Raw genomic sequence first — 24,886 nt, 5'->3', positions numbered from 1 at the left:
ACAGCTTGCAGAAGGGGCAGGGCAGCACAGTGGGTGGGGAATACAAATTAAATTAATAAAAAAAATAAACACTTACCTCCATTGCCGCGCCCGCGCTGCTCCATCCACTTGTGTGCTGCAGGCACAGGCTCCCAGCCTGCCTTGCGACCAATCCTGAGTCTGCTCAGAGCAGTGTTAAGATTGGCTGGGATCATCCAGCCAGGGCACTCCCAGGCAGACTTGGGAGCCTGTGCATGCTCTCTCCAACCCGACAACTGTGTTGCTGGGCTGGAGAGAGCCTACTGCGCATGTGTGTTTGGCCTGCCCGAAACGGCCGGCCAAACATACATGCACACTGAGAGGGAGTGCTGTGCACTCCCTGTCAGTGCTTGTCACAGCCAGTCGCCCTGCCCCTTTTACTAAAAGTGATAATAAACATAGTTTATTATTGTTTTTTAGTAAAAGGTTTGCAACTGCCGCTGGTGGTAGGGTGCGATGCTACTCCACCCTAATGAAGGAGCTGCCCCTGAGTAAATCTAGAAATGCATCAAAATCCATGGGTGTTGTGCTGGAGAATACACTGGAATAACCATGGACCACCCCCTGAAACAGAGTAAGGCAATGCAGCAACTTGCGTCCATGAAAATCCACGCAAAGTGGCTTTGCGTGGCCTCATAGATATGGGTCTGCAGTCTGCGCCACTGGAGCATCAAAAAAGGGACGTTCCACCAGCGCACAGGACTTATAAAAATGCTCCTTTAGTGTTCATGCATCCACTTCTACACTTAATTACTACATTCTGTGTTGAATTTCTGGCATGTACTCTACCAGGGTCTACTTCACAAATATATAATAAGAAACCCCAAAGATCCAAGGATGGGTAATAATACTTGAAGAATTAATTCACATCTTGGAATCATGATTCAACCAGTAACTCTTGTTACCTGCTATAAGAGAGTGGATTATTATTTGGAGTGGGCATTTGCCCTTCTCAAGGAATAATAACACTAGCTTGTCAGGGTGAACCTCAAAAGTTGCTAAGGTAGCTTGGGCTCAACCCCCTGGCAGCTATGGCAAAAATCAAGTAGAATTAGCTTAGGAAAGGTTATAAAATATTTGTGCATTACCAAAATAGGAAAAGTATTCATGCAGTAATGAAAAAGTAATATGTTCAAAACACTAACCAATAAAAATCCCAAGCCAAATTAGAAAAAATGTATACATTTGAAGAAGCTATGGTACTAAAATGAGAAATATTCAATAAGGGGAACTGCAGATATGATTTTGTGAAGATGTAAATGGAAATAATTCCAAAAAGCACTGTGCAGTAGACAGGGACCTAGGCACAATTTCAGGCGGACAGTAATGGGGCAAGGATCAAATACATAAAGTGAATTTATCCTGGTCAAAGATTTTACATTTTAACTTAGGGCTTGACTTAGATGCTCATGGTAACGGTCCTGCCATTGACTTTTCGATTGTGAACCCGCCTCCCACCACGACGGTCAGCCCACTGTATTTATGTGTTGGCAATCCCACAGACAAAAGACCGCATTTGAACGCCTGTCTCTGCCAAGAAATATTGGCTGTGTCAACAGCAGGAAAGGGAAAAGGGGATGCCGGCGGGACAGAAGCCAGCTTTCCCACTGTGCATATTTAAATGTGCCTCACTGCCAAGGAAATAGTGGGAGTCTGACCGCCACTCCTTAGTTGGCGGATTGGGAGGAAAGGGTGTGAAAACTCATATTTTTACCACTCCCCCCCATCTTCAACTGGCCATGACTGGACAAAACCCCCCCTTGCTTCTGCCACTGAACCCCAGAGAAAACACAACCCCCTCCTGTCGACGAGCTGCAAGGTAGGGACACCATATTGCCAGGGTAAATTGGATGGGTACTGCGTGGGAGATGGGGACCACTGGAGACATACACATGTCACAGGTATTTTTTTAATCATAGTGACATGCATGTGTCGGAGGCATAAGTGGGTCAGGCACGGTTGCAGACACAAGGGTGCATATAGCACACAACACAACTGTATATCATTATGGTGCCAGTGTTCATTGGCAGTTGAAAACTGCCACTACAATGATGGCACATTCACCCCTGTAAATTGTGTCCATGTGTGCACATTGCAACAGTACCTGTACCTGTCATTTTGCACTGCAGGTTGTGTGTGTGAGCGAATACGTGTATGTCTGTATGCAATGCGACTGGCAGGGTGAGATGTGTGTGTGTGCGTGTTTTTGTAGCTAAGTGTGTAGTTGTGTTGTTTGTTGTGGTTTATGGTGTGTGGGTGCAGTGTCAATGGTGTGTGTATGTTGTGTCATGGATGTGTGTTAATGTGTGTTTTTGGCATTTACGAGGTGTATTACGTCAAACTGGCAATGGGTAATGGTATGTATATGTTGTGTTGTGTAGTGTGTAGTGCGGAGGTGCACCTATGGCTAAGGGACAGTGTGTGTAAGTCACTTACCTCCCTTCCATAGCGACTACTATTGTACTTAGTCCATTGAGTCCCACCGCCATCTCCCGACATCAGTAAACCGCCACCAGTACATCGCCAGCAGGGCTGTAGTATCTAGATACGGCGGGTGGAACACCACCACCTTGACGGTCTTATCAGGCACGCCGCTTGGCGGTAATACCGCCAACATCTAAATCAGGACCTTAGTCTTTTTATATGGAGTGCAAAATCTTCCAGCTCTAAGGTGTATCTGACAAACAGTTTTGCAGTTAGGTCCCGCTGGTGCCAAAGAGGTCTTGGAATACCATATGTTTTTTAAGTCCTAAGTTTTAAGGGTTTATAAAGCAGCTCCCTTGGGTCACTTCTAAGGCTCCCAAGACATCAGGGACAGCACATAGGGGCCGGAATTTACTACAGCAGACACCACTGGTAGGATCAAATTCAGGCCCAGTTTTTACTGGTCAACTGGTCACTTCAAGAAAAAGGACTCTTGCAGCTTGTTTTGTCCCTGTACTCACACAAGAGGTTAGGTAAATGACCATTGGAGTCCATTTCTCAGTCCTGAGTATAAGTGCAACAAGCCCAGCCCTTCAGGTTTCCACAGCGGGTCCAAACATTTTCTGATCTCCTCCAGATCCAGAAAGTGTTCTGAGGAACTGTTGGTGAGGTGCCAGCATTGTATGTTTCACTTGCCAGTGGGAGGGGGTGACTCCAGGACACTCCCTAACCATTGAGAAAATGATTCCCAGGATCAACCCTTCCTACTTTTGCAGCACATCCTGTGTGCCTTACTGCAAACGTTCTCACACTGCACTATTATAATGGAGATACAAGATGCACAGGCCTTCTGCCCATGGAGGGAGCTTGTGCTCCTGTCAGGGCTATGTTTAGAAGAAGGAGTAGTTACTTCCTCCTAAGGTAAACCAAACTGTTTCTATAGCCTGCACCTTCCCTCTGGGACAGGGAATAGGTGGCTCTTATGTGTTCAGGGATCCAAACATTTTCCTCTCCCACGCCTCTCCTTACACTAAACTATGGATGAGTAGGCTCCATATCTACCCTTCTCAAGTGATTGAAGTTCTTAGAACCTCCCCAGGTGCTTTTCCAGAGCTGATGGGGAGCACCTGCCCCACACGCAGCCCATCCTGTCACAAGTCCTAAGCTACTTTTTAGCTGTTGGAGCAGTTTTCACCCCCCTCCCCCCATTTAGGTCAAGCGCTGGGTAGGCAATTTATGTGGCAGGCTAATGAAACTTACACTGCAGGAGCTTTAGGTAGGTGAGGGTAACCTTATAAAATTACTTTTCCTAAATATTTATTAAAAGTTTAGCTTTATCACTGAATTTAATTTTTAAAATATATTAACATACTTTGAAAACATTTATAATGTATACTTTGACATCTACAGCCCTACCAGTAAAAATAGCTTTTGGGAGCTAGTCACTGGATCAACATGCCAATTTTTATTTTGCACATGCTCCACTTTCAAATATCAGTGACCTTATTGTGTGTGGTACCAGGGCGCTTAGTGGTGAAGTATTCAGATTTAAGCAGAGTTTCCTACCTATTAAGAAGTGTTGTTTTGACAGGCTTTGCAGCAAGTGTTTAGGCTATAGCAGCCATGTTACACATGACAGGCCTGAAACCTTATTTTGCCCAATAACACTCTGGATGACATAATAGGTGCTGCAGTCCACAGGCATCATTTAACTTCCAGTTCCTGGGTGCATTTTGTACATCATGTACTTGGGAGGTGTAGGCATGATAAATATGTCAATAAGGGTAATCAAATTTAACCATGTTTAAAAGAGAAGCATAGACCATTTACTCCAGTATAGCCGGGGTAAAGTGCACTACATTGTAAGACCAGCAAAACAGATACTGCAAAGTTTGGAGAATAAATCACACCAAAGGTGGCCACTTCCTACTGTGACAGAGTCATGAATTCAAAGAACCCAGTAACTAGTGTGTTGCATGACTTCCCTGAATATTTAGCTAGTTTTTCATTTGCAAATGGATGGTGCAAGGTATTGATGATGTCCAGGTCAGGAGTGTGAGCAGAGGGAGAGAAATATTTGATATAGACGGGTAAGGTATGACATTGTCTAGAGGTGTCACACTGAAGGTTGATGGTTTTGATTAGTCAGTGTCAGTGCATAATATTCTTAAAATGGGCGTGAGATTTCTAAAACCAAAGGAACGACATAGTGAGAGAATCCATCTCCTTCGACCTGGGTGGTAAGTGGAATAAAAAAAAAAAATATGACCACTAGTTTCTGAAGCCCTCTCATTGCATATAATGCAAGCTGTACTAGTCAGAATGGATTAGTCGCACTTAAATGTAAAACTCTCTATTCCTAAAATACCAAACCAGAGCTTAATAAAGAGGGGTTATAGCCTGGATTGGTGAGATCGCATCTAAATATGGCTCATAAACTGGTGTTGGTTTCTATTCCAGAAATTGAGCTGATAAACTACTTTTCAGGACATTTAAGTGACACCCCTAAAAAAATCCCAACATTGCTCACTGACTTTAGTTTGCCAGTCCACAGATATAGAGGCTGGACCCGGCCACAAAGATTTAAGCCCAAGTTTTAAAAAACACTTCTTAACATACCATAACCAGGGTAAAGTGAGAATCAAATGTAGCTTCAGAACCTCCTGGAAGCCTTCTCTATATATGGTAAGCTAAGGGGTTGCCCTCAACCTTATCCAGTGTGATAAAGGTCTAATGATAGCCAAATGTTCAATTTTCTTTAGGCCCAAATCAAAGTATAGTGGCATCAAGGGCATACTTTGGGGTAAACTGACCAACGATCTCACAAAATAATTCTTTCTTATGGTCAGGGCATTAATATGTTCATGCCCCCAAATATCTGCACCATACAGGGGGGCTGATTAAATCTTTGCTCAGTATTTCCTAATACAGGGGACAAAGGTTTAGTGAAAGAAGCTTTCTGGGCTTGTAGAATCTCTGTGCCGATGTGAATCAGTACAGCCCTACTCTTTTCAATTTAGGGCTTCCAGGAGAAGGTTTTCCCTAATCTAATGCCTAAGTAATCAACAGGGGGAACCTTGTCAAAACAGATTGCCCCAACATCAAACTCTCCCTGAAAGTCTTGTGAAGATTCTGTGCTATATAATTTGTTTTTGATGTATTGATTTCTAGGCGATTGGAATAGTAACAGTTGTGTAATATATGAAGCAGATCCTAGAGGCTTATCTGGGTGTGTGAAATTGTAATGGTGTCATCAGTAGGATGGTAACTGAGACACCATTCAGTCTTGGGGAGTCACGGGTACAGCTCTTTAAGGTATTGGTTACACTGTTAATAAACAGACAGAATTAAGCCACCTGGGAGCCTAGATGATGGGTTTTAGGTCTGGTTTGATTATGGCTCAGCCCCTCACTTAAATGTCTGGAGAATTCTGCACAGATCCTTCATATGCCTGGACCCCTGAGGATTCTCTACAATCTCACTCTGTGCCTAGGGCACTTGGAAAAACTTTGTGCAGACCTGTCATTTGCTGTGACTAGCTTGTGAACTCTATCTTGGAAACAGTGTTTTACATATTTGGAGAAATTGTGGAAAAGGATTTGATAATGAGCTTTACATACTTGGAGAACGTGAAAATATAAAGTGAGAGAAATTGGGTTCCTGGTTGAGGAGTGGGTGAAACCATACTCAAACAGCACCGACAATGCTTGTCAGGATGAAGTACAAGCAAATTTCAAATTAACCTGTGCTCCACCCTCTGCCAACTTGACACTTAGGCTTAACTTAGAGGCAATGTGTAAAGTATTTATTCAACACTTCAAACACTAATAAGGGAAAACACAAGAAAAATCCCACATCAATTTAGAAAAATAACATTTTAATAAATAAATCAGCACCACAATGACAAAAATCCAATCAGTAGAACCAAAGATATGCAAGTATAAATATTTTATTAAATATAGCATCAAAATATACAAGGCACCAACTGTGGATATCTGGTTGCACTGAACTGGGGCAAAGTCACAAGTTCAGGTCAATCACGATGGATAGTGAGCTGGCTACAGGGATCCAGTTAGGCCAGTTGAATAAAAGTACCTTAAATCCTTGTTTGTAGAGCAGTGTGAGATCCAGCGTTGTGGATGTGTTGTGTAGCTGAGGAGATGTGTCGGTTACAAGGAGTTGTGGAGTTGTAATGTGAGATCCGGAATCCTTGTGAAGGATCCCTCTCAAAGAGGCTTTGTGATGTGAAATGATGCGTTGAGGATGCATCACACTATCAAGGCTATGCATTGGTTCTGAAGAGCTGTGAGGCTGCGATGTGAGAACCTGCGTTGGTGTTGAGGCTGCCATCAACACAAGATTTGCAATGGGAGGGCCTTCATCTGTGAATCTTTACAAAGTGGTGGTTCCGATGCGGGCTGCAAAGTCAATGCGGCGTCCTTGTCCTCGTAGAACCCTGGCAGCAGAGGCAAGGTGTCGGTTCTCCTCTGGATTGCTCGGCACATAAGTGATGATGCGTCCGTTCTGCTCAGTCCACAGATGGGCTGGTAGAGCACCTCCAGGACAACGTCCAAGGGGCCAAGACTGTGGTGGCATCACTTGGCAGGGTAGGTCTCACGGATGGCACAGTTCAGGTGTTGGGCACAAGGTTGTCGGTGTCTTCTGTCCCTAAGGTTCTATTCAGGAAGCCAGCCAACTAGCCCAAGGAGTCACTTTGGGGTCCTGGATTTCAACAGATGAAGGTCCGATCCTTCTCACCTCTCCAAGACAAGGCAAGAGGGCAGCAGGTCAGCACAGCAGGGCAGCAGTATTTCAGAGCAGCGGTCCAGCAGAGTGGCAGTCCTTTCAGCAGCACAGCAGTCCTTCCTGGCAGAGTATTCAGACGTCCAGTAGTGTACTGAAGAGGTAATGTATGGTGTCCAGTGTTTATACCTGGGCCTTCCTTTGAAGTGGAAGATGCTTCTAGGTGTTTCCCGTTGAAGTCCCCAGGCATCCTTTCTTCCCTGTCCTGTCTCCAGACTAACCACAGGGGATATGCAGCCCTTTGTGTGGAGGCAGGGCAGAGCCAATTCAATTGTAAGTATGGCTGTGCCCAGCTCCACCCTACAATCCTGCCAGTGGTGGCCCATCCAGGCACATCTAAGCTCTCTATTGTGTCACTGCCTAGGAGGAATACACAAAGTCCAACTGTGAACTACACCAAGTCATGTGACACAGAGACTGGCTGCAGGCACTAAATAGGTTAGGCAGGAAAATGCCAACTTTCTACAAATGACATTTTCAAAATTATACTTAAAAATCCGACTTCATCATGAGAGAGGGATTTACATTATAATTACAATTACAATTACAAAGACATCAAACATGAATTAGTTACCGCTTCCCATTTCACAACTATGACTTATTTTATGTAAAAATATAACTACAATTTTAGCCTGTGGGAGAAGTGGAGCCTGCAGTAGTGAAAAAATAATTTGAGTTTCTCAGTACTAGGACATGTGAAACCCAAAAGTACATGTCCACCTTTATGAATACATTGCACTCTTCCCTGTGGGCCTCCCTATGGGTAACTTATATTTGTTAAAAGGAAAAGTTTGGGCCTGGCAAAAGGTTTATTTTGCCAGATCGTGATGGCAGTTTAAAAACTGCCCATACAGGCTGTAATGGCAGACCTGAGACGTGTTTAAAGTGCTACATAGGTGGGTGGCACAATCCGTGCTGTAGGCCCACTAGCAGCATTTAATTTACAGTCCCTGAGCACAGGTAGTGCCACTTTATTAGGGACTTACATGCAAAATAAATATGGCAATTGGGTAATTCTGCCATGGTTTAAGCATAGAGGACAAGCACTTTAGCACTGGTTAGCAGCGTGCAGAGTCCTAACGCCAGTAAAACAAAGCCATCAAAACAAAGTCTGCAAACCGAAGGATTGAAGACAAAAAGTTAGGGGGAAAGCCATGCCAAGAATGCCTGGTCTAACTAGAAAACATTACGTGCTGTAAATATCGGGTCAATGTTGTCACTGGGATAACTTTCAATATTGTTGACCTAATGTACTGCTTAATTATCCAACTCCAGAGTAGGTAAAATCGCGTTATGGTAATGGGCATTAAACCATGATAGTATTGTAAGTTACTGTATTTTGATTCTGGCCTGGGGGTTTTAGTGTGAACGGTGCCCAATCTGGTACACTGGGCCATCCAGCAAATATCCTAATTTGGAATAAATATCTGTCTGATGTGCATACAGCTTTTTGCACTGGGCACATTTTTTGAAAGACATTTATTTGATTTTTCGCTATGAAAAATTATCAATACTTTTTGCTGTCGAAAGTATTGGAGAGAAATCTCTACTAGCAAAACATGGCTTTTAGCTCAATGTAACTCTAAATTTCACTGTAAAATGCACCATTTGTCCTCAATTTCCTGAGATTTCTTGGCTCCCTACTCTTGTTACACTCATTTTCGCAGTGCAGTATGGAGCGGATATGAACGTTTTTGTCAGAGCTGGTTTTTGGGTCTGAGTCCAGCCCTGCTGTGGTCTCTACCTCCTCTGTAAGTCACTTTTCTATAACAAAATGGCATATTAACAAAGGTATCTGAGAGCACAATGGGCGATTGCGCCAATTTTTGCACACCAGAGCCCATTTGGTATAAAGATGGGTCTATGGATTCTCATGTGGCCCTTTCAGTAATATGCATTATGTGGTTAAGATGTTAGCAGTCTCTAAGTTTGACATGGGTGTTCCCTAAAATACTATGAGATTGTCCCATGTGGTGGGTCAGATTTACAAATACAGGTGGGTGGACATAAAGGCCCACTGAGGTGGGACACACATAATGACCCCACCCCCCTCTTCCCAGGAGCAATAGTGAAGGGAACCTGAATGAATCCAATGACCATCTTCAGTAACATTCACTCAGGTAGGCAGTGCAGCCAGGTAGTGCATCACACTATGTCCAAGCCTACTCCAAGTTTGTCCAGGGGTGCTCCTGCAAAAATACTAATACAATGGCATGAGCAGCACTGCCAGTTTCTGTGCAGGTGTATTCATGCAATCTAGCCCCTGACAGGCCCCAATGAGGGTGGGTGTATTCGTTGGCAGCACCTAACATCTTGAAGGCTGTGAGGTACACCTAAAGGGTCGCAGGATTTCCTATAGAGAATCTTATGACGAAGGTTTAAACCTTTGCTCTTTGTTTCCCTGCTATACAGGCACTTGCGGCTTAATGGAAATGTGTCAGACAAAGTTAGAATACCCTTTTTTAACAGTGCAGATCAGGGTATTCCTCATTTTGCATTTTGTCAGTGCAAGCTCTGGATCAGTCCCTACAGTTTCAATAATTCAGGAGTGCGTTTGCAGGCCCTTTTTAAAACGCAAATTGTGGCTGCTGCCCCACAGCAGGCACATAGAGCTCTTTGTGCAAAGCCTTCTCAGACTTGCCAACTCACACAGTGCTATTGTTTGGCACACAATCTTGTCTCCCTTCACACCAACACTCGGTGAGGAGTAAATATCACACAGTGGCAATGGAAATGAGCTGGAAACACACTGAAAACAGTGGATTTCCGGGTTGTTTTCAGAGGCTTCGAACTGCAGACGTCCATTAAGGGGTATGAAAACACCCCAAGATATCACAGCAGCCTCAGCAATTTTTTTTCTTGTGGAGGAGGAGGTTTGGGGTTCGGGCACGGTTAGGGTGACTATAATTATAAAACCAAAAACCAGGACATTTCACAAAATTACAAGAAGGACTACAATTTTACTTAACCATCAGCATAGAATTTCAGAAGAGACACTAGGTACATAAATAAAATACAATTTTTAAAGCCAGTATCATGCCTGTTATTTAAATTCCTTTCTTATATCAGCTGCTAACTACCATGTACGTCAATACGCCAAAATGCCAGGGGTAGCGGAAGTGCCATCACACTCCATTTTGTCTTTACTTTCAGTCACACACACGGTTACACATACACACACTCTCTCACAGTATACACACTCGCACAAAAAGTGTTTTTACTTACCTCAGCTACCAAGGAGGTTCCTGGTCCAGCTAACTGTACTCCATTTTTTATTACACTGATAGTGAATAATATGTTGTTGTTCACTACTATTGTATTAAAAAAAAATATTGAAAGCAAGGAAGTGGAGCCCCAAGCAAGGTCCACAAAGACACTTCCCCCTGTATTTCTGGCACTGATTTTGCCACCTCTGAGGCCAGGAGTCACAGAGGCAGTGCCAGGGGTCACAAGGGTCACGCTGGGGGTCACTGTACCGACCCCTGGCGACTCCTAAATGATGTCCATGCTAACTACCCCTGCTTTGGGGAAGATAAAAAGGCACCTTTCACTGTTTTCAGTCGACGCACTCTAAAAACCGGGACACATGCTAAATTTCCCGAAAGGTTCTGGGATAGCTGGTGAAAAACTGGAACTGTTCTGGCAAATCCTGGATGCTTGATCACCCTAGAAGCATTTAAGGCGCTTCTTGGCAGGAATCCATGCCATATCCAGTGCCCCACCCCCTATCACACTGAAATTTTCACTTTTGTTAGCATGTCTGCATTCTCTTAAAGTAACAGAACCCCAAATACCTATTCACTCTTTTCTGTTTTTTTAATCTAAGTGAGCAAGTAAAATGCTGTACGTCATCTATCTGTCTGACCTTTAGCAGTAGTGGCTGGCAATTTTAGGAGGGAGAGGGGCGGGCGGGAAGCACACACAATAATTTATTCACACATGCACGCACATCCATTCACAACATTCAAACATACACACACGCACCAAACATTCATTTAAAAAATACACACACACACACACTTACCTTCAGCTCTGAGGTCCCAGGAGGCTAACCTAAGGTCAGCCAGAGAGGGAAGGCAGCAGTCCCAACTTGTTCACAGAGTGGGATGGGGTCAGTGAGACTTCTGACCCCACCCAAACTCTGTGACGAGGTGTCACTGATTGACACTCGCCCTGGGCGCTTCAGGGCTTAAACCTGAAGCGCCCAGGTCGGAGTCAATGGGTGATGCTTCCCCTCATCACCGAGGAGGAGGGCCTTGAGGCACCTTTGATGAGCCGAGGAGGTCACACCCATAGGAGCTGTGACCTCTTCAGCCCAGCAAAGTTCAGCTCAGACAGCCGAAATCTCGCATGTCTCGCTCCTGGCTGCCTGAACTGAACATGAAGAGTGTCTGAACTTTTCTCATCCTGACAGGCACTCTCCATGAGGGGCAAAAGGTGGGAGGGCGTGGCCCGTCCACCCTTTAGGGAAAATAGCACGCAGCTCTGAAAATGAGTCTTGTGGATTTCTCCGCAAAACGTTCACACGTCACCGCGGCCAAGTCGGTATGCGGGCTATGAGCTGGAAATCCTGCAGAAGGGCAAAAACTTTTTACTTTTAAAAAGGGTTTCTGTGGCCTACAGCTTATTCAATATTTCGCAGTTCACTTGAATCATTTAAACTTAAGACAGAAATGCAATACTCATGTTTCTTTAAAACCAGAAAAGAAAACACCAATCGCCATGTTAAAAGAATAAGCAGCAATTTGTCAGAAAAGGCCTGTCATTGGAACTCTGTCTCTGAAGCAATGGTAAATGTGATAAAATAACATAGAAATTAAAGGCATCTTTAGTTATTGCTCAGAATTTCTGGACCTCCTGGTTTTTGGGAAATTTTGATTTAGAGGAGTGGGACCACGAAGTTGACACATTTTCTATGTGTCTGAACTGTACACAGAAAGGTCTGTCTATTGAGACTTTCACTCTTGACCAATCTACTCTCCATCCTTGAGACAAATAAAAATGTGAGAATGAAGAAGGAACTTAGGTACTTCACTGCACATAAGATGTCACCATTAGGGAGGTACAAGGGCAAGTAACTCACATGGAAGGTGGATGTTTGTGAAAATCAGAATTGATGTTATTGTGGAGCCTTCTTGACCCACTTTGGGTCTCTATTATTTAGTTTTGTTTCGCTTAATTTCACATTGTGCATTTTATGTTTTAGCCGACATCGCTTTTTATTTTACACACTTTTGCTAGCATGATATTATTCTAATAATATGTTACACATTTTGCTTATTGCTTATTTCTAATCAGCCTTTCTCAACATAATCTGTACATTCTGTTCTAGGGTAGGAACACAGAACAAGATATCCTATTGCTTGCGTTGCCCGTTCTGAGACAGCTTCAAACCTCTAGACATATCATTGCATCAGAGCTGTGCCTCTAATACAGTGTGGCTTTTTATTATATAAATGATGCACTGACCCAGAAAGGGCGGAGGATCACCCCAGCCATGACAGTTGTGGAATGAATGCTGTGTTTGTCCTGCAGCTTTGCTAGCACTGATCTTCCAGCTGGCACCAAAGCAATCCAACCACACTACAGGCCTACTTCCTGGTTCAGTTCTTGCGGTATGGGGACTAAGGCTATCATCATAGATCGGCTGAAGGCAGAGGGTCTATTCACTATGCTCTCAGTGTAGGTTTAGTGATAGGTACGAATATCTAGAAAACATTTGCCATAGTTGGTGTCAGGGAGACCAGATCCTCGGGCCTGCACACGTTCCCAACATGTCCACCTCTAGACAGCTCCAAAGCTCCAATAGAAGTATCACAGAGCCTGAGAGAGTCCAAGTGGGGGAAAAGGGGATTAGGAAGGGAACAGCTGAGAAGGAGACCTGTAGGAAGCAAAAGGTTAAACAACAAAATATCAAGATACAATCACATTGACTTTCAATAGACTATGGTTCTAAGGGTTCTCATACTGTAACCATGGATAACCTAAGAAGTGACTATAACTAGACCTCAAGAAATCTAGGTACCTGGAAAAAATCAAGAATGTTTCATATAAGCTTTTCATGAAATATCACATATTGTCTAGAAATACAAGAACCTTCTAGAATAATGTTTCAGAATTAACTTATAATTTTACATGAGGACAAAAGGATATCTGAAACATTCCCTGGAAAACAATAGGAATTGTACTAGGGACTTAATATGCACAAAGAATGTCACATTTTGAATTTAGCATCTTCACAGAAAATCCCTAAAGCTCGGGATAAATTTGTGCACCTCATCAGACACAACACAGCAAAGTTTTAATTGCCATGAAATAATCGCGCACACTGTTGCCGATCTGAACGTCAAGTTTTACATGCTGGAAATGAATCGCGCTCACTGCTGATTCGAACAAGAATATGCAAATGCCATGAAATGATCGCGCACACTGTTGCCTATCTGAACATCAAGTTTTACATGCTGGAAATGAATCGCGCTCACTGCTGATTCAAACAAGAATATGCAAATGCCATGAAATGATCGCGCACACTTTTACTGAACTGAACATCAAGTTTTAAATGCTGGAAATGAATCGCGCACACTGCTGATTCGAACAAGAACATGCAAATGTCATGAAATGATCGCGCAATCTGTTGCCAATCTGAACATCAAGTTTTACATGCTGGAAATGAATCGCGCTCACTGCTGATTCAAACAAGAATATGCAAATGCCAGGAAATGATCACGCACACTTTTGCCGAACTGAACATCAAGTTTTAAATGCTGGAAATGAATCGCGCACACTGCCGTTTCGAACAAGAACATGAAAATGTCATGAAATGATCGCGCAAGCTGTTGGCGATCTGAACATCAAGTTTTACATGCTGGAAATAAATCGCGCTCACTGCTGATTCAAACAAGAATATGCAAATGCCATGAAATGATCGCGCACACTGTTTCCGATCTGAACATCAAGTTTTACATGCTGGAAATTAATCGTGCACACTGCCGATTCGAACAAGAATATGCAAATGCCATGAAATGATCGCACACACTGTTGCCTATCTGAACATCAAGTTTTACATGCTGGAAATGAATTGCGCTCACTGCCGATTCAAACAAGAATATGCAAATGCCATGAAATGATCGCGCACACTTTTGCCGAACTGAACATCAAGTTTTAAATGCTGGAAATGAATCGCGCACACTGCCGTTTCGAACAAGAACATGAAAATGTCATGAAATGATCGCGCAAGCTGTTGGCGATCTGAACATCAAGTTTTACATGCGGGAAATGAATCGCGCACGCTGCCGATTCGAACAAGAATATGCAAATGCCATGAAATGATCGCGCACACTGTTGCCGATCTGAATGCCAGGGTTTACATGAGAGCAATGAATCGCGCACTCTGAAAGTTTCACAAGTAGGCCCAAAACTCGAGCGTCTTTGAGAACAGGGTCGTGGGCCCAGCCGGACCTCCGCCTTACCGCCCTGCTCAAGGATCACAATATAATGCGGGGCAGGCCTGGAACATCAAGGTAGGCCTCCGGAACAGGAGCTCAGGAAGTTGCTGCTGCTCTGCACCGGGACCTCTGAATAGTGAGCACGTGGAGCTGGGCTATCTCCCTTATATAGAGTCTGACCCAGCCCACAAACCACACCCAGTCAGGCTGCAGGGAAAGCTTCTAGAAGGTCTATGAAAGGGAGCACACCCTAACACACTCAGTAAGCCTGCAGCAATACCGTGTAAATGAACAGTTATTGCAAACATCATTAACAGTGTTTTTCAAGGTCAAAGTCTGCAATGCAAAAGGTTAACATACTGCATATAAACACAATGCATGAATTATGCTCTTGCAGTGAGGCTGGGTTTTTGCATTTTTGTCACCCGTAGAGCGCGCACTGTCCTGATGTTGACAGTTGGACTGTTTATTCTTTTTACCACGTTTACAATGCTGGTAACTTTGCTTTGTTTCAAATGCCTAATCATTGCAGCTCATTCTCTCTATTCAGGACTATGATTGTTTCATTAAATGTATTGAAACATATGGAAAACGTATCTCGTATCTCTCTCATTTTCCACCTGGGCATGTATGAGTAAGACAATGAAAGGGTGATATCCGTTTCCACTATTCCCTGGTGGATCCGAGTGTCATGTTCAGATTGCCATAATCACCTTCCTCCCCAGTGAATTTATGGGTTCGTGGTAAGGCACTGTGAGCTAGCCAGGACTTGGGCTAACAGCTCCTGATGGTGTGAATGGATCACTAACCGCATTCTGAAGTTCTGCCATTCTAATTTGCAGTCCTATAATTTTAGTAGAAGCAGTATAAAAATATAGTTTGACTTAATTTTTCAGCTGGTTTTCCGAAAACCCACTCCTATGTGTCTCTAATCGGAGGGCACCAAAAAAAAAAAAAACTTTTAAATGTAACATACTTATTTGACCTTTATAAAATATCAGGTATGCAGCAGCTACTTAAAAGGGATGTAGATCTTGTTCCTCCTATGTCCCCAAATTGTTAATAATTTATTTCCAAAATTGTTCTCAGAAAAAGTTAATCCTCAGAACCCAGAACATGCCTGATTTATTGCTAAATATCATTGAATATCTGTATGAATAAAAACAAAAAGCTTTTTGTTTATTCCTTAAAAAGGCACAGAAACAGACAGTCCTCCAATATATACTCAATTGACCACACAGGAGAAGGCACACCTGTATCCATTAGGGAACAGTATTTCTGTGGATGTGTTAATTACCAGCAGGATCAGTGTTACCAGGGTTTTCCTACATTTTTCCTGTTGGCTTCAAAACATGACAAAAATGGCATCTTGTAAATGAAATATAGCCTACCAACTACCATTGCATTTACAGATTTTTTTCAGTGCCATTATAAAACCTAGCCCAGATCTTGGTTCAGATGCAGCCAAAGAGGCATTGACATTTTCTGAGAAGTCAAGTTTTCAGCACCACATATGAATATGTGTAATTAGAAACAAAGGCCCAGATTTGCTAAGATTGTGTATGGGGGTTTTGTCACTTTTGTGGCAAAGCCTCATGCAAAATCCATTTTGTCATTTACTCAGCCAAGCAAAATCGATTTGCATGGCTTTGCGTATTATAGTAAATAAAAAATAAAGCAGGGCAGCGCACAGCACTGTCTTGCATTATTTTGGTTTTACATGGGAGGATCTTTGGTGTTCATGAGCATTCATCCATGTATTTTGACAGAAAACCAGAATTACAAAGACTTGTAAACCGGGTTTTGAACAAAAATGGTGTTTCTGCCCAGCAGGGGTATAACGAGGAGAAGTGTCTTCTTTTCTCCTCATTACTTCCTCTTTCCATGTGTGCTGCAGCACATATAGAAAGATGACTATGCCTATAAGGATTGTTTTTATGAAGAAAGTATCTCGATCATACCTGTAACACAGCACACTTATGCCATGGAGGAAGGGTGCTTGCATTAGTGCTAAGCAGTCGCAAATGTGCCAATGAACAGCATGACATCTTAGTAAGTATGGCACTGTTCAGCTTGCTCTTATCCATGCAACCCAGCCCAGAAATCTGCCTTTCTGTGCTGCATTGCGGAAACTATTAATAAATATGCCCCAGAATCTCACTACATAGTCAATGCCTTTTTAATCAGAGGAAATTTAAGTCCTTTTGCTTTTTGAAATTATACTTGCTAATGAACCAGAGAAATACTGCAGAGTGATATGTCACCCTAGAAATTCATTTTTCAAGCTTTGAGCACATTTGAATTTGCTCCATTTTCCTGGAATAGATATTACCCTCAATGCTTCCCTACTGCTTATAGGAAAGTGCACAAAAAAACGCCTTCTTAATTATCTCTTCTTCAGACACACAGTTTTTTCATGATTTAATTTTTCAAAGGTTGTGTCACAGATTACATTTTTCAACTCCACAGAACTCTGGGCCTGATTACGATCTTGGCGGATGGAATACTCTGTCACAAATGTAACGGATGTTCCATTCACCGTATTATAAGCTCCGTAGGATATAACTGAATTGCAATACGGCAAACGTGATATCATTCACGTTTGTGACAGAGTAACCCCATTTGCCAAGATTATAATTAGGCCTCTGTCTTTTTGCACATTCCTAATGCTCCACCATGACTAAGGGAGGGCTGTAATCGAGCCCTCGCTCAAAGAATAATGATGTAATGAATGTGATCTTATTGTCTTATTTAATAGATCTTCAGAGTCCATTGAACATAAGAATATTTTAGATTTATTTGTTGCAATTTTTGTTTCCTATCTGGCTGAAGGGCTAGCACTTCGTAACAGCTGAAGGCCGTCTGTCTTGTCAAGAAACAGTCACAGTTATGTAGAGATATTGAGGGTAGGGAAGTATAGCCAGTCTGCTGTACTAGGCCCATGTCACTATTGTCTTAAAAATGGAAGTGTTCTTCTTGGTCTTGCTCAAACAAATGGAGTATGTTCTAAACAAGGGACCTAATACCAAAGTACAGGACACCACATTATTCGTTTTCCTTTATGTTTTGCTCAAAACAGTTGAATTTTTGTTTCCAAAATTTTGATTGTTGTGATGCATTGTTTCTAACTTGAAAATTGTTTTGGAATGTATGGTTGTATTATTATAATAGTATTACCCTCATTACCTCAAATTATGAACCCTGTACATAAAACAATTGCACATTGCCTGCCTTACCCTAACAATTTCTGCATATAAGTGAGATAATCCTTCACAAAAAATACTGACAAAGGTACTGCAGATTCTTACCTCCTTGAAAAGTACTTTCTTTCCTGTGTCTTTTGTGCCAAATATGCTAGTCACTGTACTTCCATGGTTTTATCACATCTCTTATTGTCATTGGTTGTCACTGTAATAGTCTTCTTGTACTGCACATTACCTTACTTCCCACAGCTTTAAATTGGTCACCATCCATTGGCAAACAATTCTATAAATGTACAGATGTGCTAAGTACTGTTGTATTCTTTGTATATACTGCAGAAATAAAACACTCCGATGTTGCTTCATGGTTTTGACTAAATCATAGCCTGGCCTACAGAGAATGTAAGTCTACCACCACTCTACTCATCTCTTCAGTCTTTCCTGGAGCTTAGCTTGACTTCGTTCAAGGCAGGGCACAAGCATTGGTAAAGCTCTCTTAAGCCCTATTACTGATGCCTTTCTCTGTGTTCACATTAAGGTTCACTATAACTGTTACTACCCCATTTAAAAGTCTGTCACAACCTAAATAAATCTGTTGTTCTTTTCCAGTTGAACAGCTTCCTACAATCACAGACTGGTCAAAGGGATCCCAGGTGGCTTTTCCTTTGGATGAAGATATTACAATTAAATGTGAAGCAAATGGAAACCCTCCACCCAAGTAAGGGTCAATAAAGCTATTTAAAAGTTTTGTTTGTGTTTATTTCTGATTAGAAATATTTAATAATACATATTGTACAACTGACATAAGGGTGCTACATATAGATTGCTTAGTTATTAGACACATAAATCATTGCAGGCTTTGGAGCATTGGATGGAACTGACATCATGCATAATTGGCATACACTGACCAATAATGAGAAAGCAAGGTGGTGGAACCTCAAAACAGTATGGTTCACTGAAGGGTTATGTATTGACAAGATCATAGCTTGAGGAAATGTGGATATTGATGAATGCAAGAGATGACTGATAAATAACATCGAACACCAGGGCAAGGAATATAGGGGGTTATTCTAACTTTGGAGGAGTGTTAATCCGTCCCAAAAGTGACGGAAAAGTGACGGATATACCACCAGCCGTATTACGAGTTCCATAGGATATAATGGACTCGTAATACGGCTGGTGGTAAATCCGTCACTTTTCCGTCACTTTTGGGACGGATTAACACCTCCTCCAAAGTTAGAATAACCCCCATAATGATTTCTCTGTTAAACAAAGGAAGCTAACCCAACTTTTGGTGGTAATTTAATGAAAGTCTGGTCTGGGACAGGTTGTTGGAAATGCTACCATTCATATTATAAGGATGATGACTTTGTCCAATAGTTGAAGGAGATTTGTTGGTGACCTAGGCATTGCTGTGGCTGTATTCAAGCTTTCTTAGCAAACATTCTTTACCAGGACCTTTGCAGAGGGGTAAGGGAGGTGGCATTGGATCCTGTTTATGCTGAAGCTATGGAAGTGGTCAGTTGTAGAATTTGGAGAAAAAAAAATAAAGAAGCTAGTTTCACTTGAGTGTTGAAATGTACTACATGATTAAGGATACGAGTGAAGGAATTTTGATACTTCATGGAAGAAATGTGAGAAAAGGTACTCCTGTTGATGCAGAGACTGATGAGAAGTAGATGCTTTCAGTTTTTGCTGCATTTAAGATGAAGATGAGTAAAATTATCCTGAAGCAGTTTGGTCTCCATGGTTTGTGGGGTGGAAGAAATCCTCAGTGATGATTACTCATTGTCCTAAAAACATCAAAGGACCTGTAAGGCATTTAATTCTGAACTCCCCATATACACTTAAAAGAACATCCCAGCGCATTGGTATTAGAAATAAAAGCAAGATGTTTTTCTTACTCCTAATGACAACTAGAATGGCAGCATTGGGCAAAAAGTATAAGAGGAATGAGACAAAGCATGGATGTCATTAGGGTATCCTATGTTCTCAATTACTACCCAGAGTTGCTCTTGAAGGCATTGTGAAACGCCTAGAACCTCTGTGATGGAATCAGTCTTGACTACTGATTGTTGAAAATTAAGGCTGACTTTATGCTTTGCTAGTATAAGCGGCTGGTTGTTTGAGACTGTTAACAATTCTTTTTAAGTAACATGTTGTAGCCTGAGTTTATTGCAGTGGACCGTCCATCCTATACAATACAGAGGTGACTGGTGTGAAGCCTTTGCTTTGATGGGAGCCACTGTTGTGGTGTCTTCCCTCACAGCACTGCTGATTTTCCTGGTGGGAGCCATGTTTAAAAAGCCCTCTTTGCAAACATTTTTATGTTTAGAAAAACAAACCTGGGAGTTTCTTTTTATTTAGAAAAACAAATTGCTGCAGCATGCAGGGACTTTTTTAATTCCACATTGGAGCAATTATATATTCTCCCTGGCCATGCCCCCAAGAGTGCCGGACAACCATCACCATACCCTGGCTATCATGTGGCAGTCCGGAATCCAGAGTTCACCATCAGTGGAGCTGCCTGAGACTCCTCTTACAATACCCCAACAGTTTCCTGACCTTTAAATATGTCAGGGAAATGCTGGATTTCGTGGTGAGGGAGGACTTTTGGCTTTCCCTCTGCTCTACCAAAAAAAGCATGAGGTCACTAGTGTCACATTATGTGATAATGACTTGGCAGAAATAGTAACACCATTAAATCTGTTTTAGTCTAATACTGTATAATGAAGATCTCCACTGAGCAGCAATGGTGACAGCAGTTGAGATATTGGTTCTCTGGTTGTGCAAAATTATTGGACCTCACTATTATAAAATTTTGCATTTTGGTGAAATTCTAAGTTCTTGGAAGTGGTTAAAACCCTTTAAATCTATGTTGTGCTGCAGAATTTAGCGGCAGCATTATACCACGAAAAAAGACATTTTCTGTTTTGTGGTGAGGCCCAAAGAACACTTTCTGAGCAGGATTAGAAATGGTAGTAGACCTTCTCACCTCAAAAAAATTCCATCTGAATAGTTTTTGGCACAACAGTAGAGCATGCTATATCCACCTGCAACCTTGAAAATTATCTTAAACATAAGCAGTGAAAAGCTGGTCAAATTGAAGTAGTTTCATACTTCCATATCGTGGCAGACTGTAAAAGAATTATACAGCCTATGTTGAACATTAATTTCACTATCTACCTGTTTGTTCATACACATACATGCCTAATGTTCCCTGCTCCGACCCATATCTAATCAAACACTTACATAAATATTATTGCATTTTGATGACAATAAAAGGTCTCCAATTAATATCATGGTGACAGTGCTTTCACAAACAGAAGTTGTAGTATTCCTGGGCCAATGTGGCAATTCACCCGACTCAAAGTTATTTTACAACTTTTTTTCTAAACTTCTTGCACACAGTCTTTCATGATAATTTTATCCCTAAAGATATTTAGTGAAAAGTCCAACATGCACAGGGAAAAGTTTCTGAGTTTTCTGAAGGGAAGAATGCAACAAATTCCAGAAAGTGAGAGCCAGGTCCAACAATGATCAAGCCTCAGGAGCTGAGTTCCAGTTATAGACTAAAGGCACAATTCACAAAGCTAAACGTAGACCAAAAGCCTAAGTTTAGACCTAAAGTCTAACTTTACTTGTAGCTTGTAGTAAAGTTAGACTTTTGGTCTAAGTTTAGCCTTTTGGTCCAAACCTAAACCAAAACTCGAAACATAGAACAAAAAACTAACTTTACTGCAAGTAAAGTTAGAATTTTGTTCTTAGTTTAGACTTTTGGTCTAAGCTTAGACAAAAAGTCTAAAGTTAGACCAAAGTTCTAACTTTACTACGAGTAATGTTAGACTTTAGGTCTAAACTTAGACTATTGGTCTAAACTTAGAGACTTTTCATCTAAGTTTGCCTTTGTGAATTGGGCCCAATGATCACTGGAAGGGTAAGTGTTAATTAGAGATTACATATTAGTATTATTTCCACCAGAACAGAAAGTGTGGGCCAAATATACTACAGTGGACCAGACGTAATGTCCTAAAGGACCCTCAGCCTCAAAAGGGAGCCACTGAGAGTGTGGAGCAAAGGATAAACACAATTTGAGTTTGTTTACTTGCATGGAGATTTTGGCTTCCACAATCAGGATGAACTGTAGCAGGTTTGAGAACTCCATTAGGCAGCCTAAAAGAGTTACTCTAGGGAGAAAATTGCTCTGAGCCAGCATATAAAGAATTGTTTAAAATTAACCTTCAGATGCTTGATGGTGTGGCCCCCCTCAGACATTCTACCACTTCTGAGATGAACAATCTGAAGTCCACAGACCATTAGGGTCTGCAACTTTAATTACCAAAAAAATCTGCCATCTCCTCAGTGAAATACTGCTCCTGTAATGTTATTAGCATCTGACCTAGCATCAATGTGTTACAGCAAAAGCTTGATCAGGCTTTATCTAACTGATCCCATTGCCAGCATCAGGCTGGTCCTTTCCTCTCTTTATCTCATATGGATGGTAAATGGTGCTTACAATATTTCAATTTGCCCTAGTTTATGCACACCACCTTAACTCAACTGTGTTCTATTGTCTTAAATAATATTTTATTTGTGCTGCTAGATTTCATACAAAAGGCATTTCTGTAATCAATTTTTACAGCTTTTTATGATATTACCGCTATACAGATTTGCTGTCTAGGTAGGTAGCCAGTCATTTCATTAAAAAAGTGTCTGGAAGGAAAATATAAAAAGAAATGGACATTAGAAATGAGGGGTGGTGCTTTATACCTTTTATAGGAGACCTGGTAAAATGGCATCCTCAGGCTATAGGTACCATTTGAACTTATTGAAAAACCTTCCTTGTGGTGTTGTCCCATTTGCCCAATGTGTCATAGTATTTTCTCCGAAGAGAGCCCTCTTAAGGCAGCTGGAGAGCATTGAGCCTGCTCTTTCTGACCATGACATGCTGAGGTATTTCAAGAACGTATTGATATGACCTTGGTGGTCTGTGATTTGGCTTACTAAGGAATTCAAGACACTGTCTTTAGCTTGGAGGGGGCTTCTCACTTTGATCACTTCCTGTTAATCATGTGACACTTTCCTCCATTTCAAAGACTACCATCCAATACTGATGACACTGAAGAGTTCTTAATTCATGGTAATCATGACTGATTTTGTTTCACAGCTTTCGGTGGACTAAAGATGGAAAACCCTATTATCCTTCATTTGATCCCCGAGTGGTGACAGAGCCAAAGTCTGGAACATTCACTATTCGTAATAATGGAAGCATTGCTAGTTTTCAGGGCAAATATCGCTGCTATGCCTTCAATGATCTGGGTACTGCCGTATCTGAGGAAATTGACTTCATTGTGCCACGTAAGTGTCTCACTGAGAAACTTTTTGGACAGATTGTGCTGGTGTGTGTGAAGCATATAAATACCCTATGTCATGATACTCAGTAGTACATATTCCTTGAAGGCTGTATGTGTTTCAGTGGTGAAGAGTTCAAACAAATTTGATGTGATTCATTTGTGATTATTCAAGGACTCTAAATCCGTAGAATAGGAGAGTGCAGTTACAACATACTTATCTCACAGTGTTCCTGTAACTGACATGAATGATGTGATTGGTACCAGCATTAAGCAAAGTTGTGCATATTTCAAATTGTATGCTAAAATCAGCACTTTTGTTCCCTGTTTTAATCATTGAAAGAAAAAAACAGCAACATTCAGTTTTAAAGTTGTGAGGAAATCACTGTTAATGTTAACACTTAAGAAAAATGCTCAAAAAAGTCCCTTCATAACAATTGTGCACAGCTTTAGTATTAAGTAGCAGTACAAATTACAAATTGTAGAGGCCTGTACTACAATGTTTTTTTTTCCCTTTGAAAACTAATTTAAAGCATGAAGGGCATCCATGCTTCCAGAAGGTATTTCAAAAGTAAACTTTTCTATAATACTGCATGTGTTTTCAGTGGTGATTATTCTTTCAAATATTACTTGTGGCAAAAAATCCTTTGAAAAGTTACTGTGTTTTTTCGGTGCATACCATTTCACAGTAGTAAACTTCAACCCAAGGAGTGGGGAGTAAGTGGATGAAGGTGAGTTTTGCACTGAATCTTTATGAACACCCGCAAGCTTGTGAGTTTGTAAGAAAAACAAACTCAGTTATGACCCTTTCCCACCCTGAATATGGCCAAAGCTTTACTTGTGCGTTAATAACTTCCATTCCAGGGTGGAAAAGGAAATGTGATACTCAAAATATTTGTGGGATGGATGGTAAAAAAAATACCATCCAATGTAGAAAAAAGAATACTGAAAACTTCATAGTGTGCTATCTTTCCCAGTTCCTAGTTTTACCTTGTGTATAGCTCTGCAAAGGGAAATAGCAGATGTTACATGACATTCACAGTAATACTCATGTACTGCTACACCTGTTACAGCTTTCCAGGTGTGCTATCTATACATCTTTTAATCTTTATCAGTTACCAAAAGCCATACATTTACTCCCTTTTGTTGAAGTGTAAGTGCAGCTATAATTGTACTATGTTTTGTTTTGGAATTGGGCTCTCTTGTTCACTTTCTAAAAAACATATTGAGTATAGTATGCATGACGATTGTTGAGAACATTTTGCATAGTACTTGTGTGCTTGTTTCTTTGTAATATTGCTCTAAAATCAGAACTTTGAAGGAATTTTCATGTTTAGAAGTTGTTAGTATTTTCTGGCATTGTATGATTATTTTGATCATGTTTTTATGGTACTTTGACTTTGCAAGATTTCTGTGTTAAGGTTTGATTATACAGATCCATGTTGATTGAGTTCTACTGTGCTAGTTTATTAGTACTGCATACTGACTGTTGGTGGTCACTGTACATTTATATTGCATGTTGATTGTTTAGATGTTTAAATGTTTTGACTGTTATTTGTGCAGGAATGTTGCTGCAAATTAATTCAAGAGATTTGTACAGGTACACTACTCATATACAAAATGCTTAGACCCATTTCCTGAAGAA

At 41.4% G+C, this 24,886-nt stretch overlaps 1 protein-coding gene across 6 annotated transcripts in view; it reads left to right on the top strand.

The window, feature by feature from the left end:
* Positions 1-24,886, top strand: part of CHL1 (cell adhesion molecule L1 like) — a 434,380-nt gene that overhangs the window by 242,952 nt on the left and 166,542 nt on the right. For all 6 annotated transcript variants that reach the window (XM_069206369.1, XM_069206371.1, XM_069206370.1 and 3 more), the window contains exons 3-4: positions 18,500-18,608; positions 23,058-23,248. In XM_069206369.1, the coding sequence (XP_069062470.1) occupies positions 18,500-18,608; positions 23,058-23,248 (300 nt within the window). The remainder of the gene's footprint in view (positions 1-18,499; positions 18,609-23,057; positions 23,249-24,886) is intronic.

The sequence above is a fragment of the Pleurodeles waltl genome, chromosome 9, assembly GCF_031143425.1.
Source record: "Pleurodeles waltl isolate 20211129_DDA chromosome 9, aPleWal1.hap1.20221129, whole genome shotgun sequence".
NCBI lineage: Eukaryota > Metazoa > Chordata > Amphibia > Caudata > Salamandridae > Pleurodeles > Pleurodeles waltl.
Note: the sequence above shows the minus strand (reverse complement) of the source record. Positions and strands in the feature narration are given on the sequence as shown.